Source organism: Mchenga conophoros, linkage group LG6 (assembly GCF_057382185.1).
Source record: "Mchenga conophoros isolate Kocher_MC1m ecotype Shallow Benthic linkage group LG6, M_conophoros_male_GT1.1, whole genome shotgun sequence".
In the NCBI taxonomy this organism is placed as follows: Eukaryota; Metazoa; Chordata; class Actinopteri; order Cichliformes; family Cichlidae; genus Mchenga; species Mchenga conophoros.
Window position 1 is genome coordinate 4,086,340 of NC_140531.1, and position 14,257 is coordinate 4,100,596.

The following is a 14,257-nucleotide window of genomic DNA, read 5'->3' on the forward strand; positions in this document are numbered from 1 at the left end:
GTTTGATATCATAAACCAGAATGTGCTCAAGACACAGTGGCACTCACTCTGTATATTCGCAACGAAGATATACACATGAAACGTCACTGCGTTCTTACGCATGCGTAGCAAACACACTTCCCTGTCAACCATTGCCGCCCATTGGTCCTCTCAACTAACCCGCCTCCATTAGATGTAAATGTTTCGCGGGAACATTGAAGACGTGAAATAACCTAATCTGTTCTCGTGAGAAGGTTCTGGATATCAGTCCAACTGAGCCCGTATTGAAGTAAAGTTTTCGTATCCTGGTTGAACAAATTTAACTATGTTCGAAAAAACGCTCTTTTTGGCTTTAACTTTCGCGTTGCTTCACACCGGTAAGTGCATTTAAGAGTACGCCACTTTGGAAGCTACACGGACACGGTTATTTTTCTGCTTTGAGCCCAATGTGGCAACACTACTTTGGGTTTCACGAACCCTTTAAAAGAGGTTACTGCGTTTTAATTGATCTGTGTGCTATTCAAACTCTCCCACCTCACTCGACTCGTTGAAAGCTAAGGCTAACAGCGCAACAGGTACCTGTGCTCTGTTTAGCTAACTGCTTTTACAGTTTTGAACTTAGTTTTTCTTTTGAACTGAGACCTGATGTGTGTATACAGTGTAGTAAACCCAGCATAACGCCACAAATGTCAATTTTAAGGCGCTAAGCAATTGTTTAGCAAACGCTAAACGATTGTTGTTATTGTGTTGTGGCTACCTAGGTTGCTTGTATTAGCAGTTTAGGATTTAGAAACTCTTCTTTCTTCTTTCCAAATTTGGTGAAATCTTTGTCTAGCTTCTCTCTTTTAACTTGGAAGATTTTATACTAATTGTATATGTGGTACACAGTGCAATAAATACCCAAGTAAGCAAGTTCTTGATTGTTTTGCATTCCTCACATTTCATGAGTGAACTGCCGCAGGTTTGTCATTTGTATGGTTTACTCACAAGTGTGTGAAATAATCGTGATATAAAGAGTCTGGCACAAAACAAACAAAAGTCTCTGAAAAGATCCTCGTTTAGAAAAGAAAAAGATTATGAGGAACGTGCTGTGTACAATGATAGAAAACTGTTAGGAAGTTTGTAAACTCTGTCAACAAAAAAGCTATTTGAGGTCTTGGGCTGTGATTCAAAATATTGCTTTTGACAACTTGTATAATCAAATAACACACAGGTGTCAAACTCGGGCCACGCGCCAATTTAGCCCGCAGCCTAATAGACCCTCTGCACGAGAAAATGCTGACTTCCTGGTTTGAGATGGGATGTGGGGTTGTACATTTTCGGTAGCTTTACTTTGCGGTCAATCACTACTGCGAAGATATATCCTCCAAAATCATGTCCAGAACTCGAAAACGGAAAGATGGCGTTAAGTTACAAAGAGCAGAAGGTGGGAACACTCACCACTGTTGTGTCATAAAAAATCTAATGATCAATTTTGACGTTTAAAGAGTTTAGATCGATCAGTTGTTTACATCACTCAACACAAGCAGAACTGCATCACTGCAGAAGACGCATCGTCCACATTCAGAAGCACATCTCTGTGTAGTGACTGGTCTCATGATTTAAACAGGCAAATGTTCAGCGTTCAAACTACAGGTGAAGAATAGTCAAACCAGATGTTTCCCCCGTTATGTCGTTATCAGCTAGTCAAGTACACACCTACACAGCATGTTAACAAACCCTGAAAAAAAAGCCACAAAAAAAATAGTCTATTACATTTGGCCCGCGAAGCCATACCAAATTCCTATCAGAGCTGGCCTACTGGTATTATACAGCTAATATATATATAGTTTAGTATTAAGCTTTGCTTGTTCCATATTCAGTTTTTCAGCCAAACCTGTTTGAGTCCATAAGAAAAGATTCATTCTTATATCTGGAGGAAGATTTCTTTTTTTTCTTTTTTCTTTTTTTTCCTTCAATAAATATTAACGTTAGCCCGCGACTTTGTTCCAGTTTTGAATTTTGGCCCACTGTGTATTTGAGTTTGACACCCCTGCAATAATGCAATAATCAAATGAACTAATGGTGAAAGCTGTCACAATGTGCAGCCCTGACTTCGGTTAGCTTACTGAAAATGCCAGAATCTCTTTTTCCCCCCTTTTTTAAAAGGGAAAAGTTAAATTTTTTACAGTCCCTATTCTTATAGTTTGCATGACTTCCTGAACGAATCCAATAGTGTGTTTAAATGAAATGCTTGGTATGTACAACTTGCACTGTCTGGGTAAACAGATTAACAGATAGCTGTATGTTTCTTGTTTAGCTTGGTGACCCCCGCTTTAACCATATGTACCTGCATGAACTTGAAAGTGGAGACAATGTATGTGCAGTCTTTGTTCATGTTAAAACTGTTTGTTTCTCCAGGAAAACTTCAAACTTCGAGCTCTACTCAGAAAATCGAAGTATCAAACGGTGATGATCTCACTTTTCCGTGTGAAATCCCCCCGAGAACCAACTTGAAGGGCCCCTCTCTGGTTCTGAAACGAGTCGATGGAAATACAAGTTACGCCGAAAGTGTCATCTTCACCCTTCGAAATGGAAAGGTAGATCTTGATTCACAATACAGAAACCGGGTGGACTTCATCGATGAGGACATGAGGAGAGGATTGATGACTGTATGGATCCGATCAGTCCAGCAGTCTGATAGCGGAAAGTACAAATGGTTTATCCCAAATTCAGAAGTCGCCTGTTTTTTTGATGTTGTTGGTAAGTTGGTTCATGAGCTTGTTCATTATTTGATATCACTGGCATTACTTAATAAATGTTGGAATTGTATATGGTTAGGTAAGTAAGAAACAGAATTAAAACAACTTGATGGTTTTTACCTCATTTGAAACAGTGACAGAGAAGCAAAACCTTACTAAGGAGAATGACACCAGCACAACAGCAACAGAGGAAATGCCAGATACAGGTAAGACTGGCACAATGAGGTCATCGGTTTGTTTGAAAAAAAAAAACAGAAAATCAAGACGTATACCTTACAAACACTTTGCTTTTCCCTTTAGATCCTGCACCAGAGAACAGTCATCATTATTATGCCCTCATTCCCGTCTTTGCTCTTCTCATAGCTCCTGTTTTCCTGATGCTCTTCAAGAACAGTGAGTTAAACAGCATTACATTTTTAATTTAGCCATCACCGACTTTTGCATTCAGGCTTTTGAATTGGTACGCTCAGTCAAGTTGATTCATAGATCTGGTTTCTCTGCTGAAGTCCATTGATCAAATGAGGACCACAGGAGGATTCATTATTTGTTTTTCAGCACAGGCTGTATAGGCTGAGCTCCGTTATGGTGCAAAGCTATTTTAAACAACCAGCACTCGTTTGTTTCCGCTAATAAATGCACCCCTAACAAACAGCTACTGAACGACAAGTCACAAAAAGTGATGTAAAGGTGTGGAATGATATTTACGTCATAACAAATGCACAAGCGCATTTAAATTCCATGCATGTAAATTCAACAAACCGTGCAGACAGTCTGCATTGCACACACTGCTATAGTTTCACACTCAGCCAGTAGCTCCCTGCACTCAGAGGCAAATCCTGCTCAAACGAATAAATGTACTTTTACCGTCTGGAGGCGGAGACCAATGTAGCACACAGTGCTAATGTGATTGGTCACTTTGATGCACACTTCAGGTTACTGTGTTAAACTGAGGTACGCTGTGGCAGCGACAGAAACGCTGTTTTAAACCGTACTTGTTAACATTTTGAAAACATAGCAGTGGCAAAACTGTCACTGTATTACTTTAATGCTGAAGAAAGCAGAGGATTCAAAAGTAAGTTCTCTTGTACAGTATTACATAGCTTAAAACTTATAACGAGGACCAGGAAAGAAAGTGTGCATCAGAATGTGGCAACTATAAGTTTGGCTAAAATAAAGATGTTTAAACCAATCAACATAAAGTTGCTCAGTCTGCAGGAAACACATGTAACGGCACGTTTCAAAACGTGCCCTTGAAGTCTTTAATAAGTCTTTAAGATGAGTTTCAGCATTAAAGTGAAGCCCGTCATAAATCAGTACAACAGAAGTAACTGCTGTAGCTAAACTAGCAAACTGCGCTTTCAAAACATCAACACATCCTCACAACTGATATGTAGCACAGATCAACTCTTTGCTTTATTCAAAAAATATAACTATAAAAATTCAAATACTTCTCTAATCATATGTCGCAGAATTAGATTCATATAAAATATACATCAACTAATTAATTGTGGTGTGATTTTTAGCTTCAGTGAATTAGTCCCATCAGTGGTGTACACTTTAATGACTGAACACTTATATGGAGTTTGAAGTATATTTTAATGCAGAATATTTGTACTTCAGTAAAAATGTATTTTTACAGACTACACATGTACTGTAGTATTACTTTTTCATATAAGTATAGGATTTAGGATGGGTACTTCTTCCACAGCTGTAAACAGCAGATAACACCTGGCATGCAGCAGCTGCAAGCATAGTGTGTTATAGTTATATGACCTTTTAGATTCATACAGCATGATGGCAACAACCTGAACTGTTCATCAGACACTAGTTCAGCCCAATGAGCTACTTACCAAAGACAGTGTGTCACATCCTGCTCTGCTGTCCACCCCACAGACTGTCTGTGGTCACGGTGTGTGGAGCTCTGGAGCCAGATGTGTACAGTAGGGCTGGGCCATATTATACCGTTCACGGTAATACCGGTATAATGTTAGGCAACGATAGGAAAATGAAATATCGCGATAGAATGGGAGTAAAACGCGCATGCGCAGTGCCTTTGTTTTCATACGCACATGGCCGATTGTTGAGTGAAACAGATGAACCAGAATTGGTTTGTAAAAATGGTGCAACTTCCGTGATGTGGAACTGGTTTGGTGTTTGTCCGTCAGATACACGACAAAGCACATTTTTTTGCAGAACATGCAAGCGGCCGTTGTTATTGTCATATTTGTCGGACTAAGATGCTCTTAAATCTGGGAGTAATCTGGGTCCTAAACTCCGTAATCTTCAGGTCAAACAACACTGCAGCATCACTTAGAGTTAAAAACTGTCTAAATTCTTTCATCTTTAATAAAACGATCAGCATTGCTGCTTTACCAGGTGTAACTATGAAGTTTAACTTCCAGGCATCCATGAAAACTAAAGTTATTACATTTAACGGAGTTAGAAGTTAGCAGGAAGCTAGCGGAAGTTAGCTCGCTAGTTTCGCTAGTTACCTAAGCATGATATAGCATGTTCTGACTGAGAGATTTCTGAAAAAAATCAAACGTACAGTTCTGCTATCACTTCCAACATAAATGAAGACAGGAAACTAAACAGCAGTGACGTTTGTAGGGTTACTGAAGTTGGGCTAGCTGGTATATAATGATGTGCTACGTGATCGCTAGCGACACAGCTATGTTAGCATAACAAACAGTGAAGCTGGAGGACGAACACTAACACTTTTCCACTTATAAAAGTTAACGTGAAGGTTCTTCATGGTTAGAGACAAATGCAATCGCATGGCAGGATGTTGTAAACGGACCAAACTTCAGTCAGGAGAACAACTGAGATAATCCATCCACAATACGAGGTTAGTCATTAATATACTGCAACAACATGGGAATAGAGCAGCTGCCAGAGAATTCAACATTAATGAATCAATGGTACAGAAGTGGAGGAAGCAAGAAGAATGAGTTTAATAAAGTTTGATTTATCTGACTGCTTTGTTTCGCTTAATGTGCCTTATAATCCCGTGCACCTTATGGTCCGAAAAATACATACTGCACACTGCAGTTTAATGTTGCAAAGCACCTCTTTTTAACTTCAGTGGATATTATACATGGTTATGCTCAGGATATGTCAGCCCATTTCTACTGGAAATGCCTTTTGGTTAAACTTTCAGCAAGGAATTTGCATTTGCACTGTTACATTTTTATAAAGCTTTAATGTACATAAAAACCAGCTTCTTGTTTAAGTGAAAATAAATGGAAGGTTGTCTTTTTGCGCTAGTAATGTTGTGGAGTTGTATTTTGTCTCGCATCAATTATATCGTCGGTTATATCGTTATCGCAAATTTTCAAATATATATCGTGATAAATATTTTTGGCCATATCGCCCTGCTCTAGTGTACAGCTGTTTCACTGAGTGAAGTACACTCACCGGCAACAACATAAACACATTTTATAAAATTACGTTTACTCGACTTTTTCCTGTTGTTGTTGTTTTTTTTAATAGCAATGATGTGTGCTTCTCATTGTGATTTTTAAAAGCTGTGTAATACTGTACAACAGATTAATGGGGCAGCAGTGCAGAGGCTTCAGAACTAACCTTAGAATTAAATTAACATTAAATAATCCAGTGACAGTTGTCAGTGTTTCCACTGATGTACAACAAACAGTAACTGCTGATGATTAATTCAGCAGCCTTTATTTTTCAACTTCTAAACAAATGCAGTTTAAAACAGCTTTTCTGTCCCTGTCACAGTGTAACTCAGTTTAACGCAGTAACCTCAAGTGTCGATCAAAGTGACCAATCACATTAGGACCCCGTCTACCTTTGTCTGCCTCCAGACAGCAAAAGTAAGTTTAAAAGCATAAGCAGGATTTCTCTCCGAGCGCAGGAAGCTCTCTGCGCTGTGAAACTGTAGCAGCACATTCAAACCAGACGCTCTTGCGTGTGCGATGGCTTCTTTGTGAGTTCTGCGCATGATGAGATAAATATCATTCATATTAAGGTTGTACCCCCTCACTGATACCATTTCTAATTTCCATCTCTTATAAAATTATAGTATGCTAAATTGTGCTCATTTTCTGAGTGCTCATAGTTTACTTTCATTTTGTTTAAAATTAATTAGATTTTTTTAATCTCTTTGAAGTTCCAAATTTCGCACTGTACCTTTAATCAAACACTATTGCTATCCATAATAAGCATATACTGTTAAACATTAGACGACATGGATATAAAACAGATGGGAGCTAGTGTTTTCTAAATTGCACATTCAGCTCAACACATAAATGGCACTTTGGCCATCAGCCGGGCTTTCTGAAAATCCACCCATGTGAAGTGTTGTTGGTCTCCAGGTGGGTGCGTCTGGTTAACTTTCCAGATGGTTCGGCTGGTTATGTTGCAGCTTCCGTTTAAAGTGACTCTACAAAGTCTTGAATCACTCATATTTATTTGTACGTTAGTTCCAATGAGACAGACTTTCTTGCCTTCTTACTTATGTGTTTAGTTAATTTTATTATCTTTTTTTTATTTATTTTTTTTGTGGTCTTGAGCACCAGTTCTTTACTTTTTTGTCTGATCATTGGCTGCTTTTTCACTCATTTTTCAGGCCTGTCCCTATACCTGACCATCTTCAGATAAACCGTTTGTTTTTTTTTTGGTTAAATATAATATACCACGTTCTGACTGAGAGATTTCTGAAAAATTCAAACGTGCACCTCTGCTGTCACTTCCCACACAAATAAAGATAAAAAGCTAAACAGCAGTGTGACGTTTGTAGGGTTACTGAAGTTGAGCTAGCTGGTATGTAATGATGTGCTTGGTGGTGCCAGCTACACAGCTATGGTTAGTATAATATAAACATTAGCACAGTAAAGCTGAAGGATGAACACTAACTTCTCCAATCGATTAGATTAGATAAAACTTTATTAATCCCTCGGGTGGGTTCCTCCGGGAAATTCGGTTTCCAATAGCACAGCACCGACAGAAGTTACAGAATGTGAGCAGAAATATACCATATATATAAATACAGAGTATACACAAGGGATAAATAGGAATAAGAATGCAAGGGATTTGCACATTTCAAGTATTGTGAGTCTATTGCTCCGTTGGATATTAAGTATTGCACAGTGAAGAGGCACTACAGCTGTTCCCCCCTCCTTTGTCCTCCTGTTTCCCCTCCCTCTCCCCTCCAGAGAGGAGTTAAACAGTTTGATGGCGTGTGGAACAAGGAGTTTTTTAAGTCTGTTGGTTCTTGACTTTTGGAGAAGCAACCTGTCACTGAACAGACTCCTCTGGTTGTTAATGGCTGTGTGCAGAGGATGCCCAGCATTGTCCATAATGTCCAGCAGTTTCTTTAATGTCCTTTTCTCTGCCACTGTCACCAGAGTGTCCAGTTTCATGCCGACCACAGAGCTAGCCCTCCTGATCAGTTTCTCCAGCCTGGATGTGTCCTTCTTTGCTGTGCTGCTCCGCCAGCACACCACAGCTTAGAACAGTATTCCAGCAACCACCGAACATTAGCATTCACATTGTAGGATCCTGTAAACTAGGGGTGGGGAACTGCAGGCCTCAAGGGCCAGTGTCCTGCAGATTTAAGATATCACCCTGGGTCAACACCTGAATCAAATGATTAGTTGATTCCCAGGCCTCCAGAGAACTTGAAGACATGTTGAGGAGGCAATTTAGCCATTTGAATGAGCTGTGTTGGATCAAGGATGCATCTAAAACCTGCAGGACACCGGCTCTCGAGGCCTGGAGTTTCTCCCAGTGACCTTGACTTGACCTTGAAGTCAGAGGTCAAGTTTTCTGCACGTACAGTTTGGATGTTTTAGAACCACATGTTTTGGAACCACATGTTTTAGAACCACATGTTAATGCTTGTAGAACAATGAAATTATTTGCTGCCGACTGAAATGGTGAAGCTATTTTTTACCTGGATAAGACGAAACCTTGCTTTTTAATTCAGCCCTCGGTTTAGTGCTTTTGGATAGTACAGCATTATTTCAGTTTCTAACTGGTTTTCTTGTTCTCACAGGGATTTGTAAGACATGCCAAAGGAAGACTGAAGAGAACGACTCTGAGCTGGAAACCCAAGGTAACAGAGCAAAGAAAGGAGATGAGGAGGAACAGCTCAAGAAACCATCAGCAAGAGGAACTGACGGACTGAAAGGATAATCTCATCATCACGGCCAGAGAAAAGAAGCTTTTTTGAATATCCACCATTTGGGCCATTCATCTGATCCTTCTGTCAGTTGCTCAGGTGCAGCTAAATATTTCCTGGAAACGTAGAAAAAAGTAAGATTGTTTTATGAATTATTTGGAAAATCAAATTACTTAATAGTAGGGCTGCCACGATCAGTCGACTAGTCACGATTACGTCGACTATCAAAATCATCGACGGCTGATTTAATAGTCGACACGTCGTTTGAAGCTTTGTAAGATTCCAAAATACGCAGGAATAAGTAGCAGGATTTAAAAGTGTAATAACGGACTGAAACAGAAGATGGCAGCACTGCATGTACAAGGATGCCAGCTGCCGTTAAACCCCGAAGAAGAAGCTGTTTCCAAATTCAGGAACTGCATCCTCCTGTGCCCGCATTTGTAGGCCGATTACGTTACAGCCACACGACGAAGACTGTCCAAACTCGAACACTCCGACAAATGCGGCCCAGAAATGCGTCCTTCATTTCCCCAGATTTGAAGGATGGGTCGGGATGGGTCGTGGCCCAACCTATCCCAGAATTCATAGCGCGGCCCAGCTCAGTTTCCAACAATGGCGGCAGCTAGTTAGTTTTAATGTTACTCTTATTATTCTTTCTGGGTCACAAAATAAACGTTTAACATATTTTCAGCCGAGAATGTAGCTGTGTAAACCTCAAATATCTGCTCAGTTTATCAGGACACCGCATATTTTCAAAAGCACTCCGACCAGCTCAATAGCTAGCCGGGGTTCAAGGCTCAGTAGAGCCGTGAAAACACCGGACTCCCGGCAAATCGTTTTCAAACCCACCGCAGTCTTTCGCTACTCAGGTTAAACATGATATATGAGTCACTTAGATAACTTAAAAATGTTATTGTTTGGCTTTTTTCAGTATTTTATTTGTTCCTGAGTAAATCGGTTTGGCTGAGATTAAAGTTATAGTTTTTACACAGCTGAATAAACGTCAAGCAGACAGCTGATTATCAGAAGTGTGAGAATTTACTCCGGTGTCCTGTTATATCTTAGATAGCAAGGAGTTTATTAAACTTCACCAAAACAATCTGCAAACGTCATTAACATTTAATAAACTATCATCTTGTCTTTATTGTTAGTTAGCACAAAGCTTAAACACTTAAAGCTGTAAGCTAATGATAGTTATAGCATTAGCTGGTGCAATAAGCTGGATGCATGATCTGATTAGTCGACTAATCGCAAAGATAATCGGTGACTAGTCGACTATCAGAATAATCATTTGTGGCAGCCCTACTTAATAGCAACTTGTAGCAGGGATTTAAAAGCCTTCTAAGCCCATGAAAGTGTTCACGATCCCATTAACTATTTTAAAATCCTGGTGGAAGTGCAACCAAATAAGCTAGAGCAATAATTTTTTGCATATTAAAACAGAGGAGTTGTACTTCCATATCAGTATTTAACTTGTCCCAGGTTGCAGTTTCCTTCCACTAATGGCTTTGCAAAAAGTGCAAGAAACAACAAAAAATTTATTATTATCCAGACAAATTTTGCTGATCTGATCAGCTGTTCACAGCACTTCCTGCGTTTGAATAAACTTTATCATGTTGTCAGCAGGAACTATCACCTCATTTTGTGGGAAATGTAGTTTTTTTTTTTTTCAGAAAGTTCATCTTTGACTTTCTGTATAGTCTCTGTGACACAGTTGGAAATAGTTTATTTTTGAGGCACATGCTGTTGCAGATTGTGCACAAGATCGATTTTTGTTTTTGCAGCAGTTTATAAAAATTAGTGTTTGTTAGAAATGAAATTCTGAGGATACAAATAAATTTCCTGTGGTTCGGAACTATTTTGCAACAGTTTTCACCTCTGAAATCTCTTTTATTAGAAAAATGTGTTAAAAAAATATAATTTTTAATTTATTTGTAGTTTTTTGCACCTTTTTAGCAATTTAAGTCGTTACTATGGACTTAATGCATACATATTATTAAAATTTGCGATACAGTGATTGTAATGTATGTATTGTATGTTTAGCAACTTGAAATCCTCCAAAAACTGACACTATAGCATCGAAAAATGTAAAGACTTGTTCTATGATGGGCTTACAAGGTTAAGCAAAACTTACCTTTCACTAATTTTGTCATTCTAGCTAGCAAACAATCCCCAAGTGGCTAATTTTGCAGTTGCATTTGAAACCCCTGTCACGTGTTTGCACATTAAACGATTTTATCTTACCATAATTTATTTATATAGCACTTTAAAAACAACACATGGCCGACCAAAGGCGAGTAAATAAAAATGAGTTTTTAATCTGGATTTAAAAACCAGCACTGATGTAGAGTTCCTGATGTGAAGAGGAAGATCGTTCCAAAGCTTTGGGGCCACAATATAGAACGCTCCGTCTCCTCCAAGTTTCATCCATCATTTAGGGACTCTGAGCAACACCTGCTCAGCTGACCGGAGTGAATGAGGGGCAGCATATATATTCAGGTACCAGACCATTTAAGGATTTAAAAACCAGTAAAAGGAGTTTAAAATTGATCCTAAATTTAATTGGAAGCCAGTGTAAGGAGGCCAGAACCGGAGTAATATGCTTAAATGTTCTTTTACCAGTTAAAAACCGTGCCACAACATTCTGCACCAGTTCCAGACGTGCTCTGGCCAAACCCTATTACTCCAAGCATGAGGTTATGATCGTCTCAAAGAGTATACTTATACACTTATACTGACACTCGTTAAGCTTTCACCAGCTCTGAATCACGAGGCTCCTGCCCACATCTCTGATCTTTTACAACCGCACGCTCCCTCTCGCAGCCTGAGATCCTCTAATCAAAAGCTGTTGGTCGTTTTAAGACCAGAGGAGATGTTTTAGAGCGGTGGCCCCCAGGTTGTGGAGTGCTTTGCCTCCATCTTTACATTGCCTTTATTGCATTCATTCTTTTAAACAGCAGCTTAAGACTCTTTCATTTAGATTGGCTTTTAACTAGAATTGTGCACTTTGTTCGATTGTGCTGTTTTATGTATGTTTTATATTATTGTGAAGCACTTTGTGGTTCTTATTCTGTTAAGAGTGCTATATAAATAAAGTATCTACAATTAATTGTGTTGAATGTTTGCTCCGTTGTGTTGAAATGTTATTTTGCTACAATTGTGCTACGTGTGCTCTCTAAATTGTTTCTTTCTTTCTAAATGTATTACATTTTTAAGGAGAAAAACGTAATTTTCTGTGTGTGTGTGTGTGTGTGTGTGTGTGTGTGTGTGTGTGTGTGTGTGTGTGTGTGTGTTTGTTTTAAGTATTATGTAAGACCCTCCCAGTTTGACCTACCTTACCTTAATTTCAAGTCAGTCTGACTGGATTTCAAAGTAAAAGCCCTTGGAAATGTCTTTGGTGCTCCAAAATCTCATCAGGTTTGTTTAATTATTTTATTTATCTTTCTTAATTCTGAATGACGACATAGGGAAACATGGAGGCACTATCAACTTCAGCTTCATAGTATCTCACCCTACAGTTACTCGGCCACTCTAAATTAACTCTTGCATTGTGAAATATAAAATCAGCCTTTCGAAATGCACAGTGGGAGAAGTGATCTACTTCTGAATAAGAACAAGACCAGAGAAAGTGAGTTCAGTTTGAGGACGATGCCTATAAGACGGTCCATCCTGGGACAGCATGTTGAGCTGGTGGAGCACAGGTACCTGGATGTGCACACTGACAATTAGCTGAAGCAGAAGACCAACAAAGAGCCTCTACACACAAAAGGGGCTGAGCAGCCTCTATTTTGTGGAAAAAGTGGAGACCCTGTAATGTGCAGCAAAATTATAGAGATGTTCTTTCCCTCAGTTCAAATGAGTACGGTGCTGAGGTCTGCTGGTGACACCAGAAACAATGAATAATCCAACCAGGACGGCTCCTCTGTGGAGGATTCTGAAGCTGGATTGGTGAGAACACACTGATAATGCTTTTTTTTTTTTTCAACTTTACTACTAGAAGAATATAATCTATCATATGAGTAATCATTCTAGCTGAGATTTGTACCTTTAGCTAAAATCTTTTGAGTAGGATTTCCGGATGGTAAGTCTGCTATGAGCCATCCAGCCTAGTGTACTACTAGTAGTATACTACTTTTCCAGAATCGCTCTGACACAGGATATTGCGAGTTTTAAGAGTACTGTGTTTCTAGAGATTTGTTGGATGCTGAAGAACTCTGATAGAAAAATGCCCACAACATTAGGGGCCAACGTAATGCTGTCCAGAGGACGTATCCAGTCAGACGCCCTGTTTCTGACGTCTTATTCCAGGAACTTCATTTAGTTTCAATTTAGAATTATTGTGGACTTCAGGAAGCACACAGCCCCACTCCCCCCCATCATCCTGTCTGACACCCCCATCACCTCTGTGGACTCATTCCGCTTCCTGGGTACCACCATCACCCAGGACCTGAAGTGGGAGCCCACCATCACCTCCGTCATTAAGAAAGCCCAGCAGAGGATGTACTTCCTGAGGCAGCTGAAGAAATTCAACCTGCCAACACGGACGATGATGCAATTCTACACTGCAATCATCGAGTCCATCCTCACCTCCTCCATCACCGTGTGGTACGCTGGAGCCACTATCAGGGACAAACAGAGACTGCAGCGTGTTGTGCGCTCTGCTGAGAAGGTGATTGGCTGCAGACTCCCATCTCTGCAGGACCTGTACACCTCCAGGACACTGCGGCGTGCAGCTCGGATCTCAGCTGACCCTTCTCACCCTGGACACAGTCTGTTTGACCTGCTCCCCTCAGGCAGGAGGCTCCGGTCCATTCGCACCAGAACCTCTCGCCATAAGAACAGTTTCTTCCCCTCTGCTGTTGGACACATGAACAATAACCGTATGACTGTACCCGCCACTAACACATGACCCTACGCTGTGTTCACTGCATCATTTCATGTTTGGCACTGATCACCACCTGCACTCATGTATATATCTCATGTATAGCTCATGCACATATCTTTCTACATAGCACTTTTAATTCTTATTCTTATTTTTATATTTTTATCACAGTATGTTTGCACTGAAGCACCGCAGCAATTTCCAAATGTTGTAAACCTGCTCAACATTTGGCAATAAAACCCTTTCTGATTCTGATTCTGATTCTGAGAAGCAGACTGTATGTTATAGTGACTCTTGCAGTTTAACTGAACTTTGTTGGACTGTTGCCTAATAGTAAGAAGGTTATTGGATACCCTCCCCTGACCCGCTATCACTATTTAGACAGATATCAGAGTTGATATTGACAGAGTGCCACTGTGAGGGTGTATACTGTACCTAGACCATGGAAATATGAAGTATCCTTTTATACCATTAGGAAAATTATTTGAATCGTGGTTCTTATGCTTGGCA

At 39.8% G+C, this 14,257-nt stretch overlaps 1 protein-coding gene across 1 annotated transcript; it reads left to right on the forward strand.

The window, feature by feature from the left end:
• The first annotated feature begins 222 nt into the window (after positions 1-222).
• Positions 223-11,978, forward strand: LOC146571872 (uncharacterized). The gene is made up of 5 exons (XM_085275867.1): positions 223-356; positions 2,380-2,721; positions 2,855-2,926; positions 3,021-3,113; positions 8,740-11,978. The coding sequence occupies exons 1-5, from the start codon at positions 305-307 to the stop codon at positions 8,877-8,879; spliced, it is 699 nt and encodes a 232-aa protein (XP_085131993.1). The 5' UTR covers positions 223-304; the 3' UTR covers positions 8,880-11,978.
• Positions 11,979-14,257: the final 2,279 nt, after the last annotated feature.